The sequence below is a fragment of the Ambystoma mexicanum genome, chromosome 1q (assembly GCF_040938575.1).
Source record: "Ambystoma mexicanum isolate Mex_15411 chromosome 1q, UKY_AmexF1_1, whole genome shotgun sequence".
Lineage (NCBI taxonomy): Eukaryota > Metazoa > Chordata > Amphibia > Caudata > Ambystomatidae > Ambystoma > Ambystoma mexicanum.
Window position 1 is genome coordinate 708,431,049 of NC_090922.1, and position 24,476 is coordinate 708,455,524.

Sequence of the window (24,476 nt, forward strand, 5' to 3'; positions counted from 1 at the left end):
TCCACTAATACATCAAGGGTGTCCTACATCCACATTATTATTTGCTTTATATGTAGGACCATTTGCTCAGCATATTGACCTAGAACCAGGCATTAAATCATTAAAATCTGCCAGAGGTGTCGAAACCTGCATTGCCTTATTTATATAAGGTATTGTCTTCTATATGGCTAATGCAGATTTTACAAATTCTACAGAACTAGAACTTCCTTTGCAGTATAAGGAAGTATCAGGTTAGTACAGTGAAGCACAAAACATATCTGAGGATTAGGCTATTCAATAAAGCTGATAAGATAATTGGTGATCATTTTCAATTTTTGTTTTTAGAATGCCAGAGTTTAATCAGGTAAAAGAAACACCTATCACTATCCATAATTCAATGGCCAAATTTAGTAAAAATGACAAATTTGCCTAAGTTGTTATATCCATTTAATGCAGTCTGTGTTAATTTAACAAGACTGATCTGATGCAGCTTAACAAAGTAATCCATGTTTGTGTGGAATGGAAAGTGACCCAATCTTTAGTATTCCAAACTGTGTGATGAGTGAAGTAGGGCTGAAATCGGTTTTACTTGACTTTGAAAGATATAACTTGCCATCCAGATCCCTTGTAATAAGGATCTATTCAATTTAAAATGTGATGTCTTCTTTCTTTAAGACTGTTGAGCATATGCTTCAATATTTTGGATGATTTAAAATTTGGTGACCCTACACTTTTTAATAAGTACTACTATATTAGAATTGGACTGAGAAAGAAGTTCCATATCCCACTGTTTTATAATTATAAATAATTTTAGGCCAACACTTGCTTTCAAACTTTTCTGACCATAGCGATTGCCATAATTCTGGCTTGTTGTCATTAAGTCACTAAATGTCAATGTTATATTAACAACTTTTAACCAACTAAAAGATTATATGTATGTACCGAACCTCGGTCCGTTTAAGTATTTCCAAATCAGGTGTTTATTAAGTGATTGATTAAAATGGCAAAGGATACTGAGATGTAAGAACATTTTTTCACAGGGTGTGTAGACAGAAAATGGGGATGAGACAAAGTTGTACTTATTGTAGAAAGATATTAGATAGGATGGATAGTCTTGACATTGCGTGTGAGGTATTGTATTGCAAAGCATCTGCTACATAATCATAATGATCTTTTTCTTGTGATTATACAGCTTTAAAACATCAGTGCTTCCATCCAAATCACTGTTATGAATGTCTAAAATGTCATGAGCCCAATGTAGAGATGTTTCATGTGTTTCTACTCGTATTCAGCTACATTAAATATGGACCAGTATGATGTACTAGATCCTAATTCATGGTGCCTGGTCTTTGGTAGGTGTAATGGTAGGGCCATTTAACCTTTTACTGAGGTATTGCTGCTACTGTGCCTCTAAGAGTAAGATCCATGCTCATTTGCACATTTCTTGAAAGTAAAACAATGTTTCACCCCCTACTGGTTAGTTTTGGTTTGATGATTTACTACCTTTCACTTTACTGAACAGCCTATTCTATTAAATATGTTACTAATAGGGAATATACAATTTTCCAAGAGCATGTAATGAATATTTTGCTATTTGTCCAGAATACTATGATCTGTCCACCTTTGTATGCATTTTATCATGTTTGCCTTGTTATGGTTTTATCTGTTCCATGAATTAAGGACTCACAGTAATGTATTGATTTTCTCAGTTTCATAAAAATAAAAGATTTGTAAAAACCCTGATAGACAAACTGAAGAAGTGTCATTTCAACACCGTCAAGTGGGACAACAAGGCCTAGAATACCTTTGATCAACTGAGGAGAGCCATGTACAAAATCCACATTCTAATTTTGCCAGACTTCAATACAGAGTTCATTCTTCACTCAGATGCCTCCACTGTTATGATATAATATGATATGATATGGCATTTATAACACGCCTATACACACGAGTTTCAAGGCGCGAAGGGTCATGGAGCAGTATTGTAACAGGTAGAAAATGGGTAAGAGAAGCTGGTAATGTACATCAGCTGCAAACCCTGATAAATTAACTATCCCATAATTGAATTAGGAGTCTTAGGCATTAATTGGGGCTTTTATAGCCTAAGGTGTTACCTCACCAGGGATTTGTGTCTTTTTTCCTGGATATCCAAACGAGCGGTGCGTTGTCGGTCACCAGTGTACATTTTCGTGCAGGGTGCATGTTCTTTTGTTCTTGAAAAGAAACATAATGATTTCCAACTGCCACTAGCTTTGAAGAGGTGTTCATTTGCCACCCAATGCAAATAGCCTTTAGCCAAAGTTTTGTACCAACCCTTGAACAAAAGCAGTCTCCCGTTGCTTTTTGAGCCGTCCCTCTACGCTTCTTAGTTCGAGAGTGCTGAGTAAACACAGCCTCCAAATGATCTAGATAATCTTCTGGAGACCTTCTTCTGTTAACTGGTATTTTATTTTTTGACTTCCCTGGCACACCACTGGAATTTTCTGTGCCAAATTATCTGTGGCTTGTACTAGCTCTATTTGTGTTCCCATGTACTCAATGAGCCAAACACTTATTTGAGTAAAATGTGAGCGCACCTCAATAGGCATTATTAACCTCATGAACAGATTCATGTCAGCCCAGTAGGGGCTATAACCATGAATTACTGATTTGAATTCATCAATACATTTTTCAGATTATTCTCTGAAATTTGAAAGTTCTTTTGACACATTTCTCAAATCGCTAGATGTATAGCATGTACTATTACCACACTACCAGCATCATCAGTATATGTCTCAATGAAGCTTGTAGTTATGCATTTGTTGTATTGTATATGGCACCTGTGCAGGTATGTGACTGCTATGAGAATGTTAGAAAGGAAGCGCTACTTGCTAGCCCAGACGGTGCTTGGGACTATTGCTGCATTTTCATACCTGATGCTTTTGCACTTTGGGGCTGTGCATGCTGAGCAATTTGGGCTTGAGCTTGCGCTATTGCTGTAGATGTACACAGGTCATTGCTGTTTAATTTGAAGAGCAATGCACTTCAAGAATATCCTCTACAAACCTCTCACCATTCTCCTCCTCATTCTCACTCAGTCATCTACTGTGGATACAAGAAGGTAATCAAACTTCTTGGGTAGGTGTAATCAATACTGCCCTTTCCTTCCGTCCCTTATTTCCTGCTTCTGTTCTCTTTTTCTACATATTCTTTATTTTCTGTAGTTCACCTAACAGTTTATTATTGGTGTCTTTTACGAATCAGTCATCATTGACTCCCCAACCTCTTCGTCTAACCAGTTCAAGAAAAGTGTTCATTGTTCTGGTGATATTTTACATTTTCAGTCCTCTAACATGCATTACAAATACAATTGTTTGCTTAAATCAAAGGTACCTCCCACAGGGAATTACCTATGTGTGGATTCCTGTGTTATAGAGATCAAATTCTCTGACTATTTAAAGGTAGTTGATTGATAATTAACGTACATGTAGTATGCTGGTGTGCGTCTCTTCATGGCACTGGGTTATTTTGAACAGAACATCATAACTCTGGCCTAAACTGACAGATTTGCTCCTCTTTTGAGCGCATCATTGCTATTTACTATTTGTGAAAGGCTTTGGAGAAACATCCCGAAACTGTCCAGGGCCCTACAAGTAAGGGACATGTGGTATAAAATGATGATGCAATGTCGCTATTCCCCAGAGAGGATACATAGATTCTTCCCGGTCATATCTCTGCGTTGGTGGGGGCATGTGTGTGCAGAGGGGATTGGGCCCATACATGGTGGGAGTGTCCTGTGATCACTTCATTTTGGGACGCAGTGAATTCTAAGATGAGGGAAATATTTGACAAACAGATCAAAAGGGAAATCAAACAATGTTTGGGGTCTCTGTGACACAGATATGGGGATAATGGCAAGACCACACCGCAAGGCATACATGGTTTTGAACCTAGCAGTTGCATTAGTTGTAGCCCAGAGATGGATTAACCAATCCCTACCACACCGGTTGGATATTTAACTCCATTGGAGTTTAAATTTGGAGTTATTCAGGAAAAGCCTAGGCTTGTTCGGGACTATCACCGAACTTCCGGTGCAGCGTGGTAATCGCCAGACATTTAGACAACAAGCGCCAGTGAGGGTAAGTCAACTAAGACTTGCAAAGCATAACACTGTGGGGACATTAGTATGTCACCGACAGTTTACATCAGTCGTTAGTCTATCACTCTCATTGAAAATACTTGAACATTTCAATGGCATCCGTCTTTATTTTTATTTTAGTGAATGCTAGCCCCCACTCTGGCGGTCTGATTGCTGCTGATCCCAGTGAAGGATTTTTTTTCGAACACGTCCAAATCGCGACGCCTTGAGATACAACTCTAATAATTTTTTCGGCTTCATAACCTTGATAACAAGGCAAGAGGTAGACTGTTTAATATCTTCTTCCCTGATTAGATCTGTTATTACCCCTTTCTGGATCTGTGCCTGTCGAGCCACCATGGCATTTTGTGTTCTGTGCTGAATAATTGAGATTATTTTGGGATTATATATTGATGAAATTTTGGCCCTTTTATACACCAACTATGTTTTTTTAAGAAAGGCAGAATATGTTGATTTGGACATTGGTGCACACTCACGTTCAGCAGTTGGCTTGTAGAGGTTCTAAATAGTAGTTTTGATACAATTTGTATGTATCTCCACAGATATTGAAATCTGTAAAGGGTGCATTATGTGCTTGAAGATGGAATAACACCAGCCTTCCCCTGTACTACTCCCACTCTGCTGATGCTAGGTATAAGATGTATTTGTTTCTCTTTTGTCATGCTAAAACAGATTGAATCTGCCTCCTCTGTAGTTAATATTTAGACTCACACAATGTTTTTAAATGTTTTTCAGCAGCACTAACTTGGTTTGAGCACTTTATAATGTTAATGTGCCACATTGATTGATATAAAGAAAGTGACGGATCAAAAACACCCTCCTGAAGAAAGTTTGAATGAAAATATACAAACTGAAACATGTCGAGGCATTACACCAGTTATTAGATCTTCTGGTTTGTGTATTCAGGTCTTCACTGAGCAAGAATGTTGTCCTCTCTGGTATGTGTTATACTAAGGTGTCAATAGGAGTTGTGCCCTAGTCTAGTGAAAGACTTGATGAACTGTTACACTCTATTTGTGAACATTTTGTTTGGTGTCACTTGCACTTTATATTTTATGAGGTTTTAAAACCAGTATGTTTTTATGATGTTTTTTAAAGATTATTAATAAAATTTACATGTTGTGATATTAGTTTGGTGAAGCTGATTGTTTTATCTACTTTTGCTATTTGTATTTTGTCTCTTTAAACCCTTCTTGAAGGTACAGATTTTGTTACTACCCTAGGGAGTAATTGTCCTGAAGAGGTTCCTCATTTAGTATATTTTGCCCAGAGTGGGTAACCTACTCCATCCAAGGTGACCAAGCAGTATTTCACACGGACTGTGGTTCAGTGCTAGAATTTCTTCAGGCGGACTTCAGAAAGCCCCAATGTCCACAAAGACTACAAATCCTGGGGATCGCATAAAACGGCGGGGGGCCATAACTCACTGCACTGCGCAGTGACCTGGATCTGGAGGGGTGAAAGGGGGTTAATGGGTGAAAGGGGGGGTCGACGTTGGCTATATTTTATTATTGTCAACTTTCAAAAGAAAATCAATTAAAATAATATTGAAAAAGAAATGTTAATTTTCGGAATAAGGTTTCACTACTGGTTCACCTGCTCAGCTTCTTTCCTCCACTTGACTCTTCCCGCAGCTCACTCCTAATCCCAAACGTACTCCCTATCATTTTTGTTTTCCTTTTATATTACTGTACCTGCGTTGTGATCCCATTCCCCATTTATTATAATTCCCATCCTTCCTTCTCTTCTTTGTATACCCCTGCAGCCAGCTTAAATGAAATAATATAGGCTTTTGTATAGTGCACAAAGAAACACAAACCTTCACAGATAGCCTCCTTCAAAACCCCTTTTAGAGGTTTTAATTTGGTGTTTTATCTATCCTAGTATGCACACATTTGTGAGGTGAATGGTCCACTACTACGCTTACCATCTCAGCTGGGTGTGACAAATCTAAATTGTAACGGCAACAACTGTGGAAACTGTGATGAATCCTGCGGAATCCTCACAGAACCTCTACCTAAAGTCTCCTCCCAGGTGGCCAGGGGGGAGGCAGACACTTCCTGATCCTAACCCTGGGGGTGGTATTAGCCTGGTGGATCAACTGGAGAAGAGCCCCAGAAGAACAGGAGGATTCCGTGGGGGGAGACGCAGTATTTGGCCCTCATTACAACACCGGCGCTAAACCATGGCGCTATTAGCACCATGGTTGGTGCCGGTGTTGTAACGGGTCCGCCATGGTTCAATGGTGAATTACCACCCGATTCCAAGGTTGGCGGGGTGGTAATTCCCCATTGAAACATGGCCCTTCCCCATTCCCATTTTCGCCCAGACCAGCCGTTAAGGTTGGGTCCCGCAAAGGGACCTCGTAATCAGGCGCTAACGGGTTAACGGCGCCGCAGCCTTTTACGGTGCCGTTAACCCATTAGCGCCAGGGTCGTAATCAGGCCCTTTGTCTTCTTCAGAGATGGAGATTTCTACAATGCTTGAATATTTAATTGTTTGTTGCCAGAATAAGACTCCTCTTCATGCAGTTACCCATATTGATGGCAGTGAAGGCTCATGTATGCAACAAGAAAACAATACATGTAGAAATCAGAACTTTAATATCCAGACTACTGATGAACATAACTCTCCCTTAAATCGGGGCCAACCCTTGGCCCTTTTAAAACCCTTTTTCAGAGGTCTATCTAATTCCGGAACAAACCCAATAAAACCAAAATTGGTATTCATAAAAGGAAAGGTAATCAGAACATTGGAGACTTCTAGTCCCAAAATGCACTAAGTATTGGGACGAAGAAGGGGGATGCAGAGGCTCTAAACTGCAATATGCTGTCTAGTGGTTCTAATGACCCACACCTGAGCGGACACATTTGAATATATAAAGCCTCCTCAGGCGCAGGCCATAAGAACAGCAAGCAGGTGAGTTGGAGAAACAGATAGTAGCCCAGACTGTGTTGTGCTCAAGGTTATAAGCGGCAACATTGTATGAAGAGAATAGAACTTGTATACAACTGAACTTTGTAACATCGAACCCGGTACCAGAAACAGAGTGGTCTGGCATCATGTGGGTGTTCACTCGAAGGTCTCTGTATGGTGCCCCTTCACCCTCGAGCAGGGAAAATTTAATGAACTGTTAAAGGGTCCTGCAACGGGTTACATTGAATCCTGTGCACATTCGAAAGTCCTCAATTATCTGTGAGTTGAAAGTGGTCTGTGCCCGGCTGAGGGGGACTAATTGTAGAAATGGGGTCTGTGCCTGGAAGAGGGGGACCCTGGGGTGAACAGTAACACACCTGACAAGATTGTTGTGGCAAATGTGAACCCGACTCAGGGATACCTACAAAGTGAAGTTGGTATGAACGCGATTGATGGAGACTATTGGTGAAAGAAAGATCGGAGCCCGGCTAAGGGGGATCCAGGGTGAAGAGTAAATCACCAGACGTGAATGTTGACAAAGGAACTTTCTTTGTTGTTTTTGGTACATCACAAAAGAGACTTGGGCACAGAAGGCCCTGATGTTGGTAAAAGGAACTGTGACCACGTGCCAGAGAAGCCCAGGAGTGTGTTGTGCTTCAGTGGCCTGCCTTGTTCTGTGCTAAAAACTTGAGAAAGGGAGGCCAACAGCCTAAAAAGCCTGACTTATTTTGTGAACACTTCTTTCTTTTAGTGAACATTATCCCACACTATTTTGTAACATAGCAGAAAGGATTACCAATGTTTTTGTTTAGTATAGGCCTTTTTTATTTGACTAGACTCCACAAGAACTGTATTATTATTATTTCATGGTCGTAGCTTGCTCCCATCCTAGAATTAGGTTTAGATAGGTTGCATGTGTCAAGAAACACGTTTTTGAAAGTCTCCAAAGACTGAGCAATTCAATTAAAGTGAACCCAACTAATATTGAATAACAGGTAAAGCGGAAAAAGGAACCATAAGCGAAACTTATAATTATTGAATACCAAACTGAATCAAAACCTTGTCAACAAACCGAATTAACATATTTTGGAACCCAAAAGGGTACACAACTTCAAATCCAAGCAAACCATTATATGTTGAAGGGCTGAAATGTTTATAACTTTAAAGGATAAGCAAACCAAAGTATGCTGAGTTCTAAAATGAATGTGACTTTAAAGAACATGCAAACTAAATATAAAGAAGCTTGATTTACAGTGGAATGTTAAAAGTTATGAGTATTGATGCCAACTGGTGTGAGAGCTACACACTATAGGAACAAATATTTGAAAACAAAATTAACGGTACTGTGCAACTTAACATTTATAAGACCAGGAAACTTTGTTTTTGAACTGTATTTCTCAACTAAATCTTGGGGAAGGGAACCCTTAAGATTGGAAATATTTGCTGAAATGAGACCTAGGATGTTTGAACTGTATTACTCAAGACTTGGGGAAGGGAACCCCGAGTCCTGATTAAGACGATTTCATCTCAAGTCCAAGGAAGGTAATTTTGAGACTTTTTGCGGAACTGTTTTACACTTGGGGAAGGGAGCTAAAAGGAAGCTGCAAGTTGGAAGAAGCTCAGACCTTGGTGGTAAAAACTGTTTTCTTTTGGATGCTGACATCCCTACACATTGTATGGTTTAGTTGTGAGGGCAAGCATAGGTTTTGGACATAGACAGATTCTTAAGTTGAACTCTTTGACTCAGACTTTCCTTAGTTTCATTTTGGTTGGGAAATCCCACCTTAGCATAAGGAAAGTTAGGCCTTTTTCCACCCTAACATTTACGTTAATCAAAGTGTTTGTTTTCAATTCTGAATCTCTTGTCTGTGTCTTGCTTCATATTCCCTTCACAGATGGTGTCAGGGGTGGTATATGGCTCAACCGATATAAGTTGGGAGACTCTAAAATTTGAAAGGTTGAGTGCCAGAGCATCGAACCCCTCAGTAGCCACTAAAGGCTCTATCAGGTTTGATATCTGTAGTAGAAGGGATGAAACAATTCCCCCAGGTGAAAGGAGACTGATACCCACTGACCTGATATTGATTCCACCCCCTGATACATACATTAGACTAGCACCCAAGTCAGGGTTAGACTGGAGATTTGGTATTGTTGTCTTAGCGGGGGTGATAGACCCAGAATTCCTGAGGTGATGTTAAGGTCTTACTACGAAATCAGGGAAAGGATCCATTCCCGATCCACCAAGGGTATAGGTTTGCTCAAGGGGTGTTTGAAAAAGCAGTATTCCCTAGGTTTCATGAAAAATCGGGGAAAGAAAGCTCAGACAGGGGGACTCCAGGCTTTGGGGAGTCTGACAAAACAACTGATGGCCCTCCCAAAACTTAAACTAGATCGCCTACAAGAGAAAGAGCCTGAGACACTTCCTGATTTAGCTTTCACTAAGAGAAATGACCCCTTGTTGGCTCAGGCATTCTTGCAGGTAGTTTTGAAACCTGAAGGTCGTGAGAAAGGGGGACCCTTCTTTTTGTTTTTAAATCTGGACTTATTTCTAGATAAGATATCACTTTGGAAGGTCAAGTAAAAACTCAGTTGGTGGTCCCCAAGAGTCATAAGCGGGTGGTCCTAGAGATAGCCCATTCCCATCTGTCAGGAGGTCATCTAGTGCGTCCAAGACTCAAGCACATATAGCGAATAAGTTCTATTGGGCCGTAATTTATGCTGACATTAAAACCTTCATTCAAGCATGCACAGTCTGCCAGAAGACTAGTACACAGATACCACCACCAGCTCCCTTGAATTCGTTACCAATAATTGAGGTTCCATTTTCCAGGATTGGTATGGTTATTGTCGGTCCCCTGGAGACTTCTAAACTGGGGAATAAATACACGTTATCCAGAGGCCTTCCCCTGAGGCCCAACATGACACAACAGATCTTGAAACAAATACTCATCTTTTTCTCCATTTTGGGGTTTCCGAAGGAGATCTTAATGGATCAGGGCTCGACTTTCATGAGCAAGCTTATGGGGGAAGTTAAAGAACTATTACACATTGCTATCCTAGAACATCGGTTTATTATCCCCAGCCAGATGGCCTAGTAGAAAGAGTTAACAAGACTCTAAAGATCATGCTCTGAAAGTTAGCTGAACAAGATGCAAAATCATTGGGATCAGATGATACCCTGGGCCTGTTTGCAATTCGGAAAATACCTCAGGCTTAAACAGGATTTTCCCCATTTGAAATCCTTTATGGACAAGAACCACGGGATGTCCTGGATATGTTGAAGGAAAACTGGGAGGAGAGAAAGGCAGCTCCAATTCCCGTCTCCCAGTCTATGAGTAGGTTGAAAGAGCACAAGAAGGTTGTAAGATCTCTGGTACAGGCTAATATGGTAAAGGCACAAGAGCAGCAAAAGACCTTGTGCGATAAAAAGGTTTTCCTCAGATCCTTTTTGATAGGTCAAAAGGTACTTGTCCTGTTGCCGACTCCAGAAAATAAACTTGTGTCCAAGTGGAATGGACTATATGACGTCATAGAGCAAACGGGTCCATGTAATTATAAGATCTCACAACCTGATAGTCGCCTTAAAACACAAATCTATAATGTCAATTTGTTAAAGGAGTGAAAAGAAAATCCCACAAAGTATCCGTTCATAATATTATCTTGTCTCCTGCCCGAGGGACACAGAAAGTAAGGCCCTAATTTCATCTGACCTGTATAATAATCAGAAACAAGATCTATATGATTTTATAAGGCAGCATACGGATGTGTTTCGGGAAGAACCTTGGAGAGTGAAGGATATTTATCATCACATCCGCACTCCCATAGGTAAAGGTGTACACCTAAAACCGTATCGGTGACCTGAGGCTAGGAAAAAAACCATATTCCAGGAAGTCAAAACCATACTGGAGGCAAACATCATTGACCCTTCTAATAGCCCGTGCTCCCCCGCCCCCCATCGTACTGGTAGCAAAACCCGATGGAAGTTGGAGATTCTGTATAGATTTTCATAAATTGAATGCCATCTCTGCTTTTGAGTCTTACCCAATGTCCCATATCGATGATCTGATACATCAGCTGGGTAATGCTGTCTACTGGTCAACACTCAATCTCACAAAGGGATATTGGCAGGTTTCTTTGCATATAAAGAGACAACTTCCTTCGCCACTCCCATAGGGTTGTTTACAATTCAAAGAACTACCTTTTGGGCTAGATTGTGCTCCTTTAACATTTCAGAGACTTATGGATAAAATCTTACAACCGTACTTAGAATTCTGCGGACCCTAAATAGATGACATTGTAATACATAGCAAGACATGGGAAGATCATTTGTACCACCTCTATACCATCAAGAGGAAGCAACTAAGAGCAATGAAGACTATGTTATTTTACTACTCTGGTACTGGGACGAGGAAGATGCCTGCTAAGAGCTGTAATGGTCAAGCATGTCCCTTTGATTTTAGTCAGGCAGTGTTAATTGGACATTCTCACCTGCAGCCTGTCAAGGAGCTGCAGGTGTATAAAAGGAGACCAGCCCAGTGGGGATAAGAGTGACAGGAGAAGCAACACAAAGGCCGGTACATGCAGCAGAGAACCCTACTGGAGCAGAACGCTGAAACTCGGAGGACTACGGAGAGAGGCAGTCCATGGAAGAGTGGCATGGGAGCTGGCACTACCTGGAGCAGGCTGAACAAGATGAAACGGGCCATGTGGGAAGGCTGCCCCTTTCCCTTTTGCTCAAAGTACTCATTCACCTGGGTTGGAGGGCCAACGTAGGAGTGTCTGAGGGGCACGAGCTGGAGTATCAACACTAAAAGCAGAAGGCTGTGTGATCCGCGCTGCAGCAAGAACTGTTAAAGCAACCGGTGAGTTTCTGATGAATGAGAAACCAGGTGCGCGCATGTGTGATCTTTATTATTTTCAGAATACTTTGTATCGGAGTGGTCGCGTGCTTCAAATGAGCACATTTTCAAAAGTCTCTGATCCTTTCATTATCAATTACAGAACAGCTGGGAATACTTACTATCAGAGTGGTCACGTGTGTCAAGAAACATGTTTTTGAAAGTCTCTGAACACTGAGCAATTCAATAACAGCGAAACAAACACATATTGAACAACAGATAAGCGAAACTTATAATTATTGAATACCGAACTGAATCAAAACCTTGTTAACAAACAGAATTAAGGGAATCCATAAAGTGAACGCATTTTCAAATCCAAGCAAACCATTGCATGGTGAAGCGCTGAAATTATTATAACTTTAATGTGTAAGCAAACTAAAGTGTGCCTAGTTCTAAAATGAATGTGACTTTAAAGAACATACAAACAAAAGAAAGATAATGAAGCTTGATTTACAGCAGAACTTTAAAAGTTAAATGCGTATTGCTGTCAACTGGTGGAACAAATATTTTAAAACAAAATTAACCGAACTGTGGAACTTAAAATTGAGAAGACAAGGACACTTTGTTTTTGAGCTGTGTTTCTCAACTATATCCTGGGGAAGGGAACCCTTAAGATTGGAGATATTTGCTGAAGTGAGCACTGGGTTGTTCGAACTGTGTTACTTAAGACTTGGGGAAGAAAACCCTGAGTCCTGATTAAGACTATTTAATCTTAGGTTGAAGGAAGGTAATTTTGAGTATTTTTGCAGAACTGTTTTCCACTTGGGGAAGGGAGCTGAAAAGAAGCTGCGAGCTGGAAGAAGTTCAGAACTTTGTGTGAAAACACTGTTTTCTTTTGATTGCTGACATCCCTACACATTGCATAGATTAGCTGTAAGGGCAATTACAGGTTGTGCACACAGACAGATTCTTTTATTGAACTCTTTGACTCAGACTTTCCTTAGTTTCAGTTAGGTAGGGAAATCCCACCTTAGCATAGGATAAGTTAGGCGTTTTTCCATCCAAACATTTAAGTTAATGATAGTGTTTGTTTTGAATTCTGAATCTGTATCTGTGTCTTGCTTCATGATGCCTTCACACTAGGTACAAAAATGTTTCTAGCTGAGTGAGAAAGGGACCAGAGCAGATGATGCCTTCTATCCTGATCCCATAGGGCTGTCAACAATCATATGAACAGGAGACCGCCCCAGTTTTAACCAGTGGCCGAAACCATATGCTATGAGAGATCCTTCAGCATCCAGGCTGATCCTGTCTATATGATTTAATTAAACAAATCAAAATGTAAATGAGAAATGCCTTTTAATACTTTCATTAACTATAAAGCTCTGGGAATGACCCATAAAATTACATTTTGTGAAGGCATATTTAAAATAAATTTCCCTAGAATCTATAATTGTGCAAAGCATATTTGGTTCTGCCAGAAATTAATCATTAATTAATTCCATTGGTTTTCATACAAGCAAATTATATCTGGGTTTGCAAAGTTTGCGTAGGCAATATGCAACATAACTTGCAGATTTTCATGGATTGATAACTGCTCTGACCTGTGAAAACCATAGTTTACTTAAAAACTATTGTGAACATAGTTTTTCTACTTCTAAAAGGGGAGTACAAAAGAAGAACAAGTTACTTACCCCTGGTAACGTTCTTTCGACTGGATGTTCCCCCCACGTATTCCTCATCTACGATATCTTCATTTCCAGCTTTAGCTGTTTTGGAAAAGAAATTCTCTTGGCAGAGGGCGCTGTGCGACAAGACGGTCAACTCGACGTCCCTCAATGGCTTCCATCTCGGTTGACGTCATCATTGAGTACACATACCACGCGCAGCGTCCGTTGGCTTCAGTTGTTTTTTCACCACCATATGCAGAATTAACGGCCTTGATAACTGCCTTTAAAATTATCAGACCGTAAAAGAGCGCAAGGTCCAAAGCTCGGAAATTCTACAGTGGGGTAGGTTGGGAGGATGATGAGGAATATGTGGGAGGAACATCCAGTCGAAAGAACGTTACCAGGGGTAAGTAACTTGTTCTTCAAATGATTGTGTACTCCCACGTATTCCTCATTTATGATAGACTCCCAAAGCAGCATTAGGTTCTTTTGGAGGAGGGAGTAATAATTGAGAGCTTTTGTTTGTCCAGAATGGATCATAGTATTGCCTTCTCAAATCTTCCTTCGCTGTTAGAAGTGTCCAAACAGTAATGTTTTGTGAACATGTGGAAGGTGCACCAAGTAGCTGCCTCACTGATATCCTTTATTGGAACTCCCCTCTGAAGGGCAGAGGAAGTTGCCATGCCCCTAGTGGAATGAGCCCTTAAACCTTCTGGGGGATCTTTCTCGGCTAATCTGTAGCACTCCAAAATAGCCAGTATGATCCATCTGCATAGGGTCTCTTTGGTGACTGACAGTCCTAGTTTGTAGCCTGTATAGCCAATAAAATGTTGGTCATTCTGTCGCAACTTTTCCGTCCTCGGAATATAAAAGCTTAGAGTTCTCCTGGGATCGAGTCTATGGAATCTTTCCTCTTCCTTGCCAGGATGAGGTGGAGGATAGAAACCAGGAAGCACAATGTTCTGTGCGAAATGGTAATCTGGCACAATCTTCGGTAGAAATGAGGGTTTGACCCTAAGGACAACCTTTTCCTTGTAAACAGTGGTCGAAGTGTATGAAAAGAAGTAGGGGAGCTATGATCCCTGCCAGTCTGCCCCGCTCGCCACAAACCCCATCGCTGTGCCCCCTCCTATACACAATCCAAACCCCCAAACACACACACCTGTTATTTAAGGGAATGTTCAGTGCAGTGCACTGAAGTGTAAGCTTCAACTTCTTCCTATACTTTTATTTGAAAAGTAAACCGTTCCTGAATAGTTTCTTTTTAAAATAAAAGTATAGGAACGGTGAACCTTAAAAATAAAAAGTATAGGAGCACTGCTCCCGACCGCTCCCACCCACTTCGACCTCTGCTTGAAAAAAGTGGTAAACGGAGGTTTACAGGATAATGCCTGCAACTCACTCACCCTGCGGGCTGATGTTATCGCTACTATCAAAATGGTTTTGTAAGTTAGCAGCTTAAAAGGCAGGAATGGAGTGGCTCGAAAGGAGCGCACGTCAAAAACTTTAAAACCAAGTTAAGGTCCCAAGTTGGTAGTTGGAATGGTGTTGGAAAAAACAAATTTTTGAGTCCTTTCAGAAATGTTATTATTAAGGGTATTTTAAAATAAGAGGCCTCTTCCGAGGTGCGCTTGAATATGGAAAGCACTGCTAGAGGTTGTTCCAATCTGGAGCCCCAGATTTGCCAAATGTAGTAGAAAAGATAACACTGTAGGTGTATCGCATTGAAAAGGGTCCACACTCTTTTCCCTACACCAGCTGCAGAACTTGTTCCAATGGCAGCGTTATAGGGATTTTGTTGCTGGAATTTTGGCCGAAAGCAAAATCTCCATTACGTCATCCGGGAGGTCCCAATCCTTGTACCTCATCCACTCAGAAACCATGCGTGAAGACTGAGTGGCTTGACCTCTGAATGGAGAAACCGACCCTCCTCTCACGAGAGAAGGTCATCTCTTTGTGGAAGACGTACTGGAGGGCAGGTAGATATGTCCAGAAGGTTTGAGTACCACGTCCTCCTGGCCCAATCCGGGGAAATTAGGATCATGGATTTCCCAAACTTGCTCAACCTCCTGATCATGTGAGGAATGACAGGGACTGGAGTAAACGCTTACAGGAGTGGAAACAACCTGTCCACTATGAACCCTTCCCCTAGGGCTCCTCTTGGAGGAAATTCCCTGGAGCAAAACAGTTTGCACTTCCGGTTGACACTGGTTACAAACAGATCCACTTGAGAGGTTCCCCAAAGGGTGAAGATCTCTTGAAGGACTTCCTGAGCTAGTTCCCACTCATGGGAGACTGTGCTCTGCCTGCTCAGAGAATCTGCTGGTTTATTCACTTCTCCGGTTAGGTGAACTGCCGATAGAGAGACTGCTTCTGGAATTGCCCAGAACTAGAGTTGCAGCATTGCTTCTCTGCACAGTGGTAGTGACCCTACGGCTCCTCTCTTGTTGAGGTAGTACATGGCCACTGTGTTGTCCATCATTATCAGGACATTCTTTACCCATACAGAGGGCAGAAAGGCCTTCAGTGCTAGTCTGATTGCCCTTAGCTCCAAAGGGTTGATGTGTAGTTTGGACTCTGATGGAGACCAAGGACCGCTGATTGTCAGATCGTTGCCGTGGGCTGCCTACCCCATGACGGAGGCATCCGTCATTGCTGTTATCTCTGGCCAAAAAAGGTTCTCCTTTCAGAATGTTATCCGCGCAGGCCCACCACAGAAGGTCCTGTGAGACTCTGCTTGGAATTTGAAGGCGGTCTGCCATCCTTCCTGGGAATTGGACCTCTGTGTTCTGAGAGCCCATTGAAGAGATCTCATTCTCAGGCGAGCCAGAAAAATACAGGATGCCATGAGGCCGAGCAACCTCAAAAAAGTTGAAGGCAGGAAGACACTGGGCACTCTGAAACTTGGTGACCATCCATACAATGTCTTGAGCTCTCATCTTGGGTGGTGAGGCTTTTCCCAAGGATGCATCTAGGACTGCTCCAATAAACTCTTTCAGATGGTATCATGTGAGACTTCTTGTAATTGAGGGAGAAGCCCAGTCGGTGGAGGGAGTGGCAGGTAATACTGAGCTGATACTGAGATGTTCTTGGGCCTGTTCGGGTGAATGTGCCGTGATAAGCCAATCGTCCAGGTAGGGGGTAGACATGAACCCCCCACCCCCCTCCTGAGACTTGCTGCTACCATTGCCATTAACTTGGTGAAAACTCTTGGGGCGGAGGTCAGCCCGAATGCCAGAATTAGAAAAACTGATAATTTGAACCACAGATGGAAAACCTCAGGTACTTCCTGTGCTTGTGTTGGATTGGCATATGAAAGTAAGCATCCTGAAGGTCCAACGATACCATCCAATCCTGGAGCTGGAGGGCCTGAAGTCCAAGGTAGGTCTAGTCTTCTGTCCTTCTTGGGGATTAGGAAATAGGAAGATTACCATCCCCTGTTCCTCTGCATCACAGCTACTGGTTCTATAGTAGTTTTCTTTAGCAGGGTCAAAATGTCCTGCAACAGGAATGGATGTGGAACATTTAGCGAATGGTTTCCCGGTGGATGATCCCGAGGTCTAAAGGGGAGGCAGTAACCCTGGGCTAACGTTTTCAGTGCCCATGCATCCAAAGTAATACCTCGCCATTCTTTCAGATGCTGTGACAGTTTGCCTCCCACGGGGTGTTGTGAGTAAAGACCCCAGAGTGGTTTTGAGGCAGCTGAAGCATCGGCTGATAGTAAAGACGCCGCTGCTTGAGTGGGCTTAGCACCTCTCCCCAGTCCACCACGAGGGAATCTTCTCTGTCCTCTTTGTCCAGCCTGTCCTCTCGCTCTTTCAACTGAGGAGTAGTAGCGAAAAGACCTACCCCTCCAAGATGATCCGCTGGGGTGAAAAGGCTGTGGCTGCCTGACTGCAGCACTTGAGGACTTGACTGCTGCCTTTGAGGCCTGCAGCTTTTCAAGGCTTTCGCCGCCTTATTTGCAAATAAATGGGAGCCGCCAAAAGGAATGTTACGGTCTCTGGATTATATATCAGGTGCAAAACCTCACTTCCTCAACCATGTAAATCTGCCTATGACAGTGCTTGCCACCATGGCCCTAATGGAGAGGCTCACACATGGCCTCTATGCCATCTCTTATCAGGTTCCTATGTCTATGTCTATGTCTTTAGGCTTATAACACGCCGTAGTCCCACGGGCATCCTGAAGCTGCCTCTTTCTTCACCCTCAGGGATGTGATCAGCCGCCATCGCTATGCTGTCCCACAGAGTGATTGTAAACTTTGCAAGGGCACATGTGGAATTAGCAGACTTTAAAGCCATGCTTATAGCAGAAAATACTTTCTTAGCCCAAGGGTCGAAGTGTGTGTCATCCCTAGCAGAGGGTATGGTTGGGTACGCTGCTTGTTTGGAGGCAGATGTAGCTACCTGTCCTACTAGGCTTTCCAGAGTAGGATGAATTGACAGGTAGCCAGGATCGCTACTGGATGGCCTGTATTTTTTGGTCACATTGTTTACTGCAGGGCTGGATTCTGGAGCCTCCAAACTTGCAGCAACCCTTTTATGCAGTGCCACATGGAATGGTAAAATAGGGTAATTTCGAGGACCCTTGTCCAATATATCAGTCAGGTCGTCCTGTTCAAATGTAGGAGCTGTCTACTCCATCCCAGGAATTGCAAACTCTGGTCAATAGGGTCCTGTAGGATGCATCTGCATGAACAGCGGGTCTGGCTTCCCAAAATTTAGTTCTGGGGAGGTGTCTACCCCACTGGCTGTCATGTAGTTCCCTAACCCTGGTCTCTTCTGAAATAAAGCATTCAGTTATATTTGTATTCTTCTAAATACTAGGGTGTCCAATTGGAGACAATATAGAGGGGTATCATCAGAGGTTTCATAGCCCTCATATATTGAAAAATCCTTTTTAGGTAAAGGTTTCAAAACCCTTTCTTGACTTTTTTGATGCAAAGTTGTCGAAGAATGTACAATCGGCGTCTATGATTTTTGCATCGATGTCGAAGGTGTCAATGGTGTCGACCTCAGTGGAGGCAATGGTGTTGACGGCTTGACTTTTGTCTTGTGCTTCGAGGGACTTTGCCCTCGACTCGAGGTTTTTTTCAACGACTTCTCATCTCGTTGAGTACTCGAAGACTGCAAAGTAGCCTTAGTCGTCTGACCCAGATGGGTGGGTTTTTCGCCTAGGCATCATGTTTGTCTTCAACCATAGTATGGCCACTTTTCTTGTGCTTCGAGGACGTCGGGGCCTGATCATCGAAGATTTCGCATATTTTCCTCCTAAAGATTTCCCACTCCTCTTGAGAGGAATATTTAGTTGGGCAGACTATGCTCCTTTCTGAGGAAGAAGAAAAGAAAGAAGAAGGTGATCTGTGCCTTCTCTTCAATTTTTTCGAACATGACGAGCAGTGTCTACTCGAGTGTGATTGTTTCTTCGATCTTTTTTTGTGAGGAGAGGAATCTCTTGACTTGTGGGATGACCCGAAATTAGACAGAGTGGATGGGAATTTGGGGACAATCCTACCCGCTGCAAGTTTAGATTTGTAGTCTTTTAAGGCCTTACCTGTCATCGACTGACAGCATCGGACAGACATCGGTTACATGCTTGACGCCCAGGCACCAGAGACATATCTTATGCGGGTCTGTGATCGACATCTTGGTGCAGCATTTTATACACTTTTTGAAGCCCGTCTTCAGAGTATTTGGAGCAGAAGACAAGGTCATTTTCGATATGTTTTCAAAGAAAACTGAAGCGTGCCATTAACCAGGAAGCGATCACATTTGCAGAAAAATGGAACCAAAGCCAACGGATGCTGCGCATGGACTATGTACTCGACGATGACGTCAACTGAGATGGAAGCCCTCGAGGGACATCGAGTCGCCCTCTGCCGAGAGAAATATTTTCCGAAGCATGTAAAGCTGGAAATGAAGATATCATGGATGAGGACTACATGAAAGGACACAATCCATTCTGAGGTTGCATTCTTCCCTTCATTCCCAGGACAATAATTTTGATTTAAATGTTCAACTTCACTTCTCCAAGTAACCTAGCACAGAAAGCGAAGGATTCTGCCCTAAGTTGACTCCTAATGCAAACTAAAAATGTATTTGCTGATTCCTCTTTTATTTCAAATGTATAATGTCATGGTTGTGTGATATTTAAAAAGAGAAATGCATTTTAATCTCCAAAATAAAAGCTTCTATCGAAGAGTGAGTTCCATACATTTCCACAAGAAAACTGAGCCATTCTCAGATATTTTGTCCATGCTGCTGATCTAAAAATAATGTGCCCATATTACCATGTATTTATAATACAACTTGCCACTCTTAGTGGAAATGAATTCGAAATTATTTTGAGGGGTATTGGGGCCTTTTCTCTTTCTCATTAGAGAAGGTTGCTAGAATTGTTTGGCAAGTCTGAATAGAATCATCTTTCCAATATTACTGAACTGTTTCTTCTGAGTTATGTGCTACATGAAACAGAGAATTAAGAATGTAGTTGTGTCAACAAATACTAGTAGTTCCCATTGAGATCGGGGGTTCTATGCAATTAGAACCTTCAAATTATATTTAGCCTACGAGTGAAGGAATACTTTTCATATTTAATCTTGGTTTTTCCATGTTTGTTTGATCCTACTTTGTTTCAATTTTAAAGCAGATTTGGTTCACACACAGCTGACCTTTTAGTGAGGTTTGTAATGCAGAAGTGAAAATGTGAACACATTTTCTAGAAGAATATTTTTTATTTGATTACGCATAAATATGTATTTTATTGGATGCTTGTCTGATAATGCAAAATAAGTTGGATATTTTATTTTAAAGGAAATTGTTAGTGAGCCTTTTCCTTTCTGTAGACAAGCTACTTGTATTAATTGGAGGCATGGTGGGTGACTTCCCAAGAATTGTAAGTTAAGGGACCACCTAAAACCGCTTTATTTATTAATTTAAATAAAACAAAATATCATGATTAAAACAGCCTGTTTCTTGTCCGAGATTGTGGTATGGCAATTAAAACTTGCAAGCTACTAGCCAGCCATAAAACGTCACTAGACACCTGCATTCTGCACATACACACAGCACACAATGTTTTACTCGCCAAGAATCAATTATCACTAGCCAAATGTTAGTGGCGAGTGCACATTTTGAACCGTGTGTAGGGGATTGTTGCGGTGGGGGATATTAGACCATAGATAGTTCTCCAAAATAAAGAAGCAATAAGAATTGTAAAATATACATTTTTAGGCCAATCTCATTACACACCATAATACCATTTCCAATTAAAGTGTGCCTGCCCACCCTCTAGGCATCTTACCCAGTGCCACATGGAGTATCTGGTGAAGAAAATTCAGACTGCGCGATGGACAAAGCCTTATGCAAAGCAGGAACTGGGCAGTCAAGTGTTTCACTTTCACACTCTGAAACACTTGTGTAGGAGCACGATATAAATAAAATATCATATTTTATCTTAATGTTAAAGGATATTTGTACCGCGCACTATCACCACCGGAGTGGTCCCCTGGCACTCTGGCGGTTCTAAAAAAAAGGAAGGGGGGGTGAGTTAGTGGGGATAAGCTGAAGTGCTAGATAGCAGTGATGTGCTGTTGGCAGCCTCAACCCAGTGGTTCCGTTGGCTGGGCTTGGGGTGTTTTTCCGGTCAGTAGCCGTCGTATGCTGTTGTGCGATTCTATGTGTGGTTTGTTTTGTTGTTGCGGTGTAGTGAAGTTTGTGCAGATTGTTGTGTTATAGGCTTGTGGTTGTGTTTGGTTAGAGTTTGAGAGGTGTATGCAGAAGGGTGAAATTGTTAATGGATTGGTTAATTGGGCAAATGCTAACAATCACAATTCTATCTGAGTGTGGCATATGCTGACCTTCACGATCCCATCTAGTTCCAACGTTGGCTAATGTTCAAGATTACGTCTAGATGCTACGCTGACTAATGTTCATGATTACGTCTAGGTGTGGCTCATGCCAACATTCACAATTCCATCTTAAGTGTGGCATGTGGCATAATTCTTTTCAGTGTGGTACATGCTAATATTCACAGTACTATCTAGATGCAACGTCCCCTAATGTTAAGGGTTACCTCTGGGTGTGGTATGTGCTAATAATCACAATTCCCTCAGTGCGGCTCATGCTAATAATCATAATTCCATTCAAGTGTGGCATGTGCTAATAATCACGCTTCCTGATGTAGTCTAGACTTGGCACACGCTAGCGATCGCTATTCTATATAACTGTGGTAATGGTCGACATTCACAGTCCTATCTAGTTGTTGCGCAGGTTATTGTTCAAACTTATGTGAGTGTGGCATGTGCTAACAAACGCAATTATGTCTAGGTGCAGTGCTTGCCATCCTTCACCATTCCATCTGAGTGTGGCACTTGCTATCCTTCAACATCCTAACTAGATGTGAAGCAGGCTAGTGTTTACGATTTCTTTTTAGTGTAGCGCCTGCTAACATTCGCATTTCTGTCTGGATGTGATGCAAGGCTAATGTTCACAATTCTAAGTGTGGTACGTGCTAACATACATAAAACTATTTAGATGCGACGCTGGTTAAAGCTCAGGATTCCATTCTTATCATAAAGGTTGAAACTGGTCTCCTTTTTAACTGAACCTTTTTTGCGGACACACCTCTAAAATGAAACTCCTTTTAGCCTGACATCAGGTGTGCCCCAGATCTTAGATTTTTCAGTAGACTCCTGAAAATAACCAGCTGGCCTAGTCTTTCCAGCTATGTAGTCACCTATATGTATGGTTCTCGGGTGCCCCTTGCATCTGCTTTCTTTGGCTTTTTGTTCTGAAGTTCTTTTAATTTGTATCTGCTATTTTGTCACCCTGATTCATTCTGTTTATTATTGTTTTATTATGTGTGCTCTGTTATGCTGTAGACCGACCGACTGTTTGCCCTTAGGTTAGGGTGCACTCTAAAGGTTATATACGTGATATGATATGATAGGTTATTTATAGCGCTTAATACCCAGAGGTTTCTAAGCGCAGACCCGGGGAGCGAACCTGTGTTGCTCTGTGTCGTCTTGTTTCCAAGGCGAGCAGTTGCCACTGCGCTATGCTCCCGAGAGGGATTAGATTCTTTTTGTTGTAAATATTTTTGCAACAGCGATGACTCTTGCTACGATTTCATGAGTAGTAGACAAAGGACATGTACAGTCACGTCTGCTATGATATTTTGGCGACTTGATGAAAAGTAATTGGGGATGTCCGTTCGTTAAAATTAATTACTTGAGAAACGATATTTTAATCTTCAAAGCGCCCACACTCCACTGCCTCCTACAACAATTACATATTCACTCTGTTGTGGTGTTGCTCGAAAAAGTCTAACATGTTTATAGCAAATGTGTTCAACCACGTCAGCTATAATTACTCAAGTGAAATGTTTTGGGCAAATCAATGTTCTTATTTTGGAATGGAGCGAACAGCCGTTTTGTAAAACGGGTAATAATCATTACAGTTTTGTTTTACAACTCACCTTAATTGAGAGTGCATAAAGATGGTTGAGCATGACATGGTTGGGTTCTGGCAGAAGGGCAGGATCACACTGAAACAGAAACAATTCAAAATCAATACAGAATTTGGATCAAGCACGTAAACAGTGAGACACGCGAACTGTTAATTTGGCATCATGCTTCCATGTGTTTTAACATGAGGGTCCTCATTCAGAAGTACACAAATATCTGACACCAAAGGCTACCCATCATTTGAGGAAAATATGATGTTAGTTTGAGTAGCCACTCCAACTTGGTTCTGTTTTCAAAATGTACCCTTCTAAAATGAGACTACATTTTATTAAACTGTTGTCATTTGTAAAGCTGAACTTTGATATATGTAAATGAAGTGCCCTGATAGTCGACCTTTACAAAACTCATCCAGAAGGTTCCATTCCCTTCAAGTTTTTTTTTTAAATGGGGGAACCATAATTATTTGTTTTAAAAAAATGTGTTTCTGGACATTTTAAAGAAAAATCAATAGACCAAACAATAATATGTCTCCTCCCCATGCCCCCAATTCTGACGCCCCTCCCCGTCCCAGCCCACTCCACTTCTAATCTTGCATTTGTCTGTGGCTCACCCCTGTGCTCTGTGCCCATCCACTCCCAGCCCACGTGCTGCCTCCTCCCTGCCTCTTTCCAGCCCTCTTCCTGCCCCCTCCAGCCCCTGTCCAGCCCTATTCGCCCTTCCTGCCTTTTTCCGGTGTGGTAACGTCCATGCACAGCAAAGCCGCTGAGGTAAACGCCTGTTTTGTAAATGGCAGCTTGGGTGAGACATGTCAACAACACAATTTATGTCTGAAGAACACCTTGGCGATAAACAAGCCTTGTCTGATGAATATTCATTTTGCCAGCCGCAAGATTATGAAGTTCAGCAATAGTGGGATTCAAATGTTGGGTCATTTGGGAAAAAAGGGGTCAAGTGTTTACCAAAAGTAGGGTGGTTCTTTTGTTTTATAAGAGAGTCAGGGATGGAATTCTAGAAAGTTGCTACCTGGGCAGAAAAGGATGTAGATCCCCATTTTTCCAGAGCTCTTTTTGGGTGGGGGTGAATCAGAAGATTACAATCTTTGGAATGGAGAGAATGATTAGGTAAGTATCATTGGAATTTATTGGCTAGATAGCCAGGGCCTTTTTAATTAAAAGTGTTATATGTAATACATAAGGCTTTACAATTAGATTCTTTCTGGCAACTAGTGCAGCAGTTTCAGAGCAGATGGACTCTGGACCCTTCTAGAAAGTTTGAGGAAGAATTTGGCAAGTTAATACTGGGCCCTTTGAAGTCCCAAAAGCAAGTACTTACGTATTCCTAAATGCACTTGCAAAAACTATGATGAGACAAAAGCTTTTTACCAACTGAACTTGGTGACCAAATGTAAAGAGATGGACAAGTCTTCTTTGTCTGCAGATTTGGCCAAACAATGTGCCAACTTCTTG

At 41.8% G+C, this 24,476-nt stretch overlaps 1 protein-coding gene across 5 annotated transcripts in view; it reads right to left on the minus strand.

Moving 5' to 3' along the window:
- Positions 1 to 24,476, minus strand: part of PRKAB2 (protein kinase AMP-activated non-catalytic subunit beta 2) — a 768,584-nt gene that overhangs the window by 37,301 nt on the left and 706,807 nt on the right. For all 5 annotated transcript variants that reach the window (XM_069641335.1, XM_069641332.1, XM_069641331.1 and 2 more), the window contains one exon: positions 23,022 to 23,090. In XM_069641335.1, coding sequence (XP_069497436.1) covers positions 23,022 to 23,090 — 69 coding nt within the window. The remainder of the gene's footprint in view (positions 1 to 23,021; positions 23,091 to 24,476) is intronic.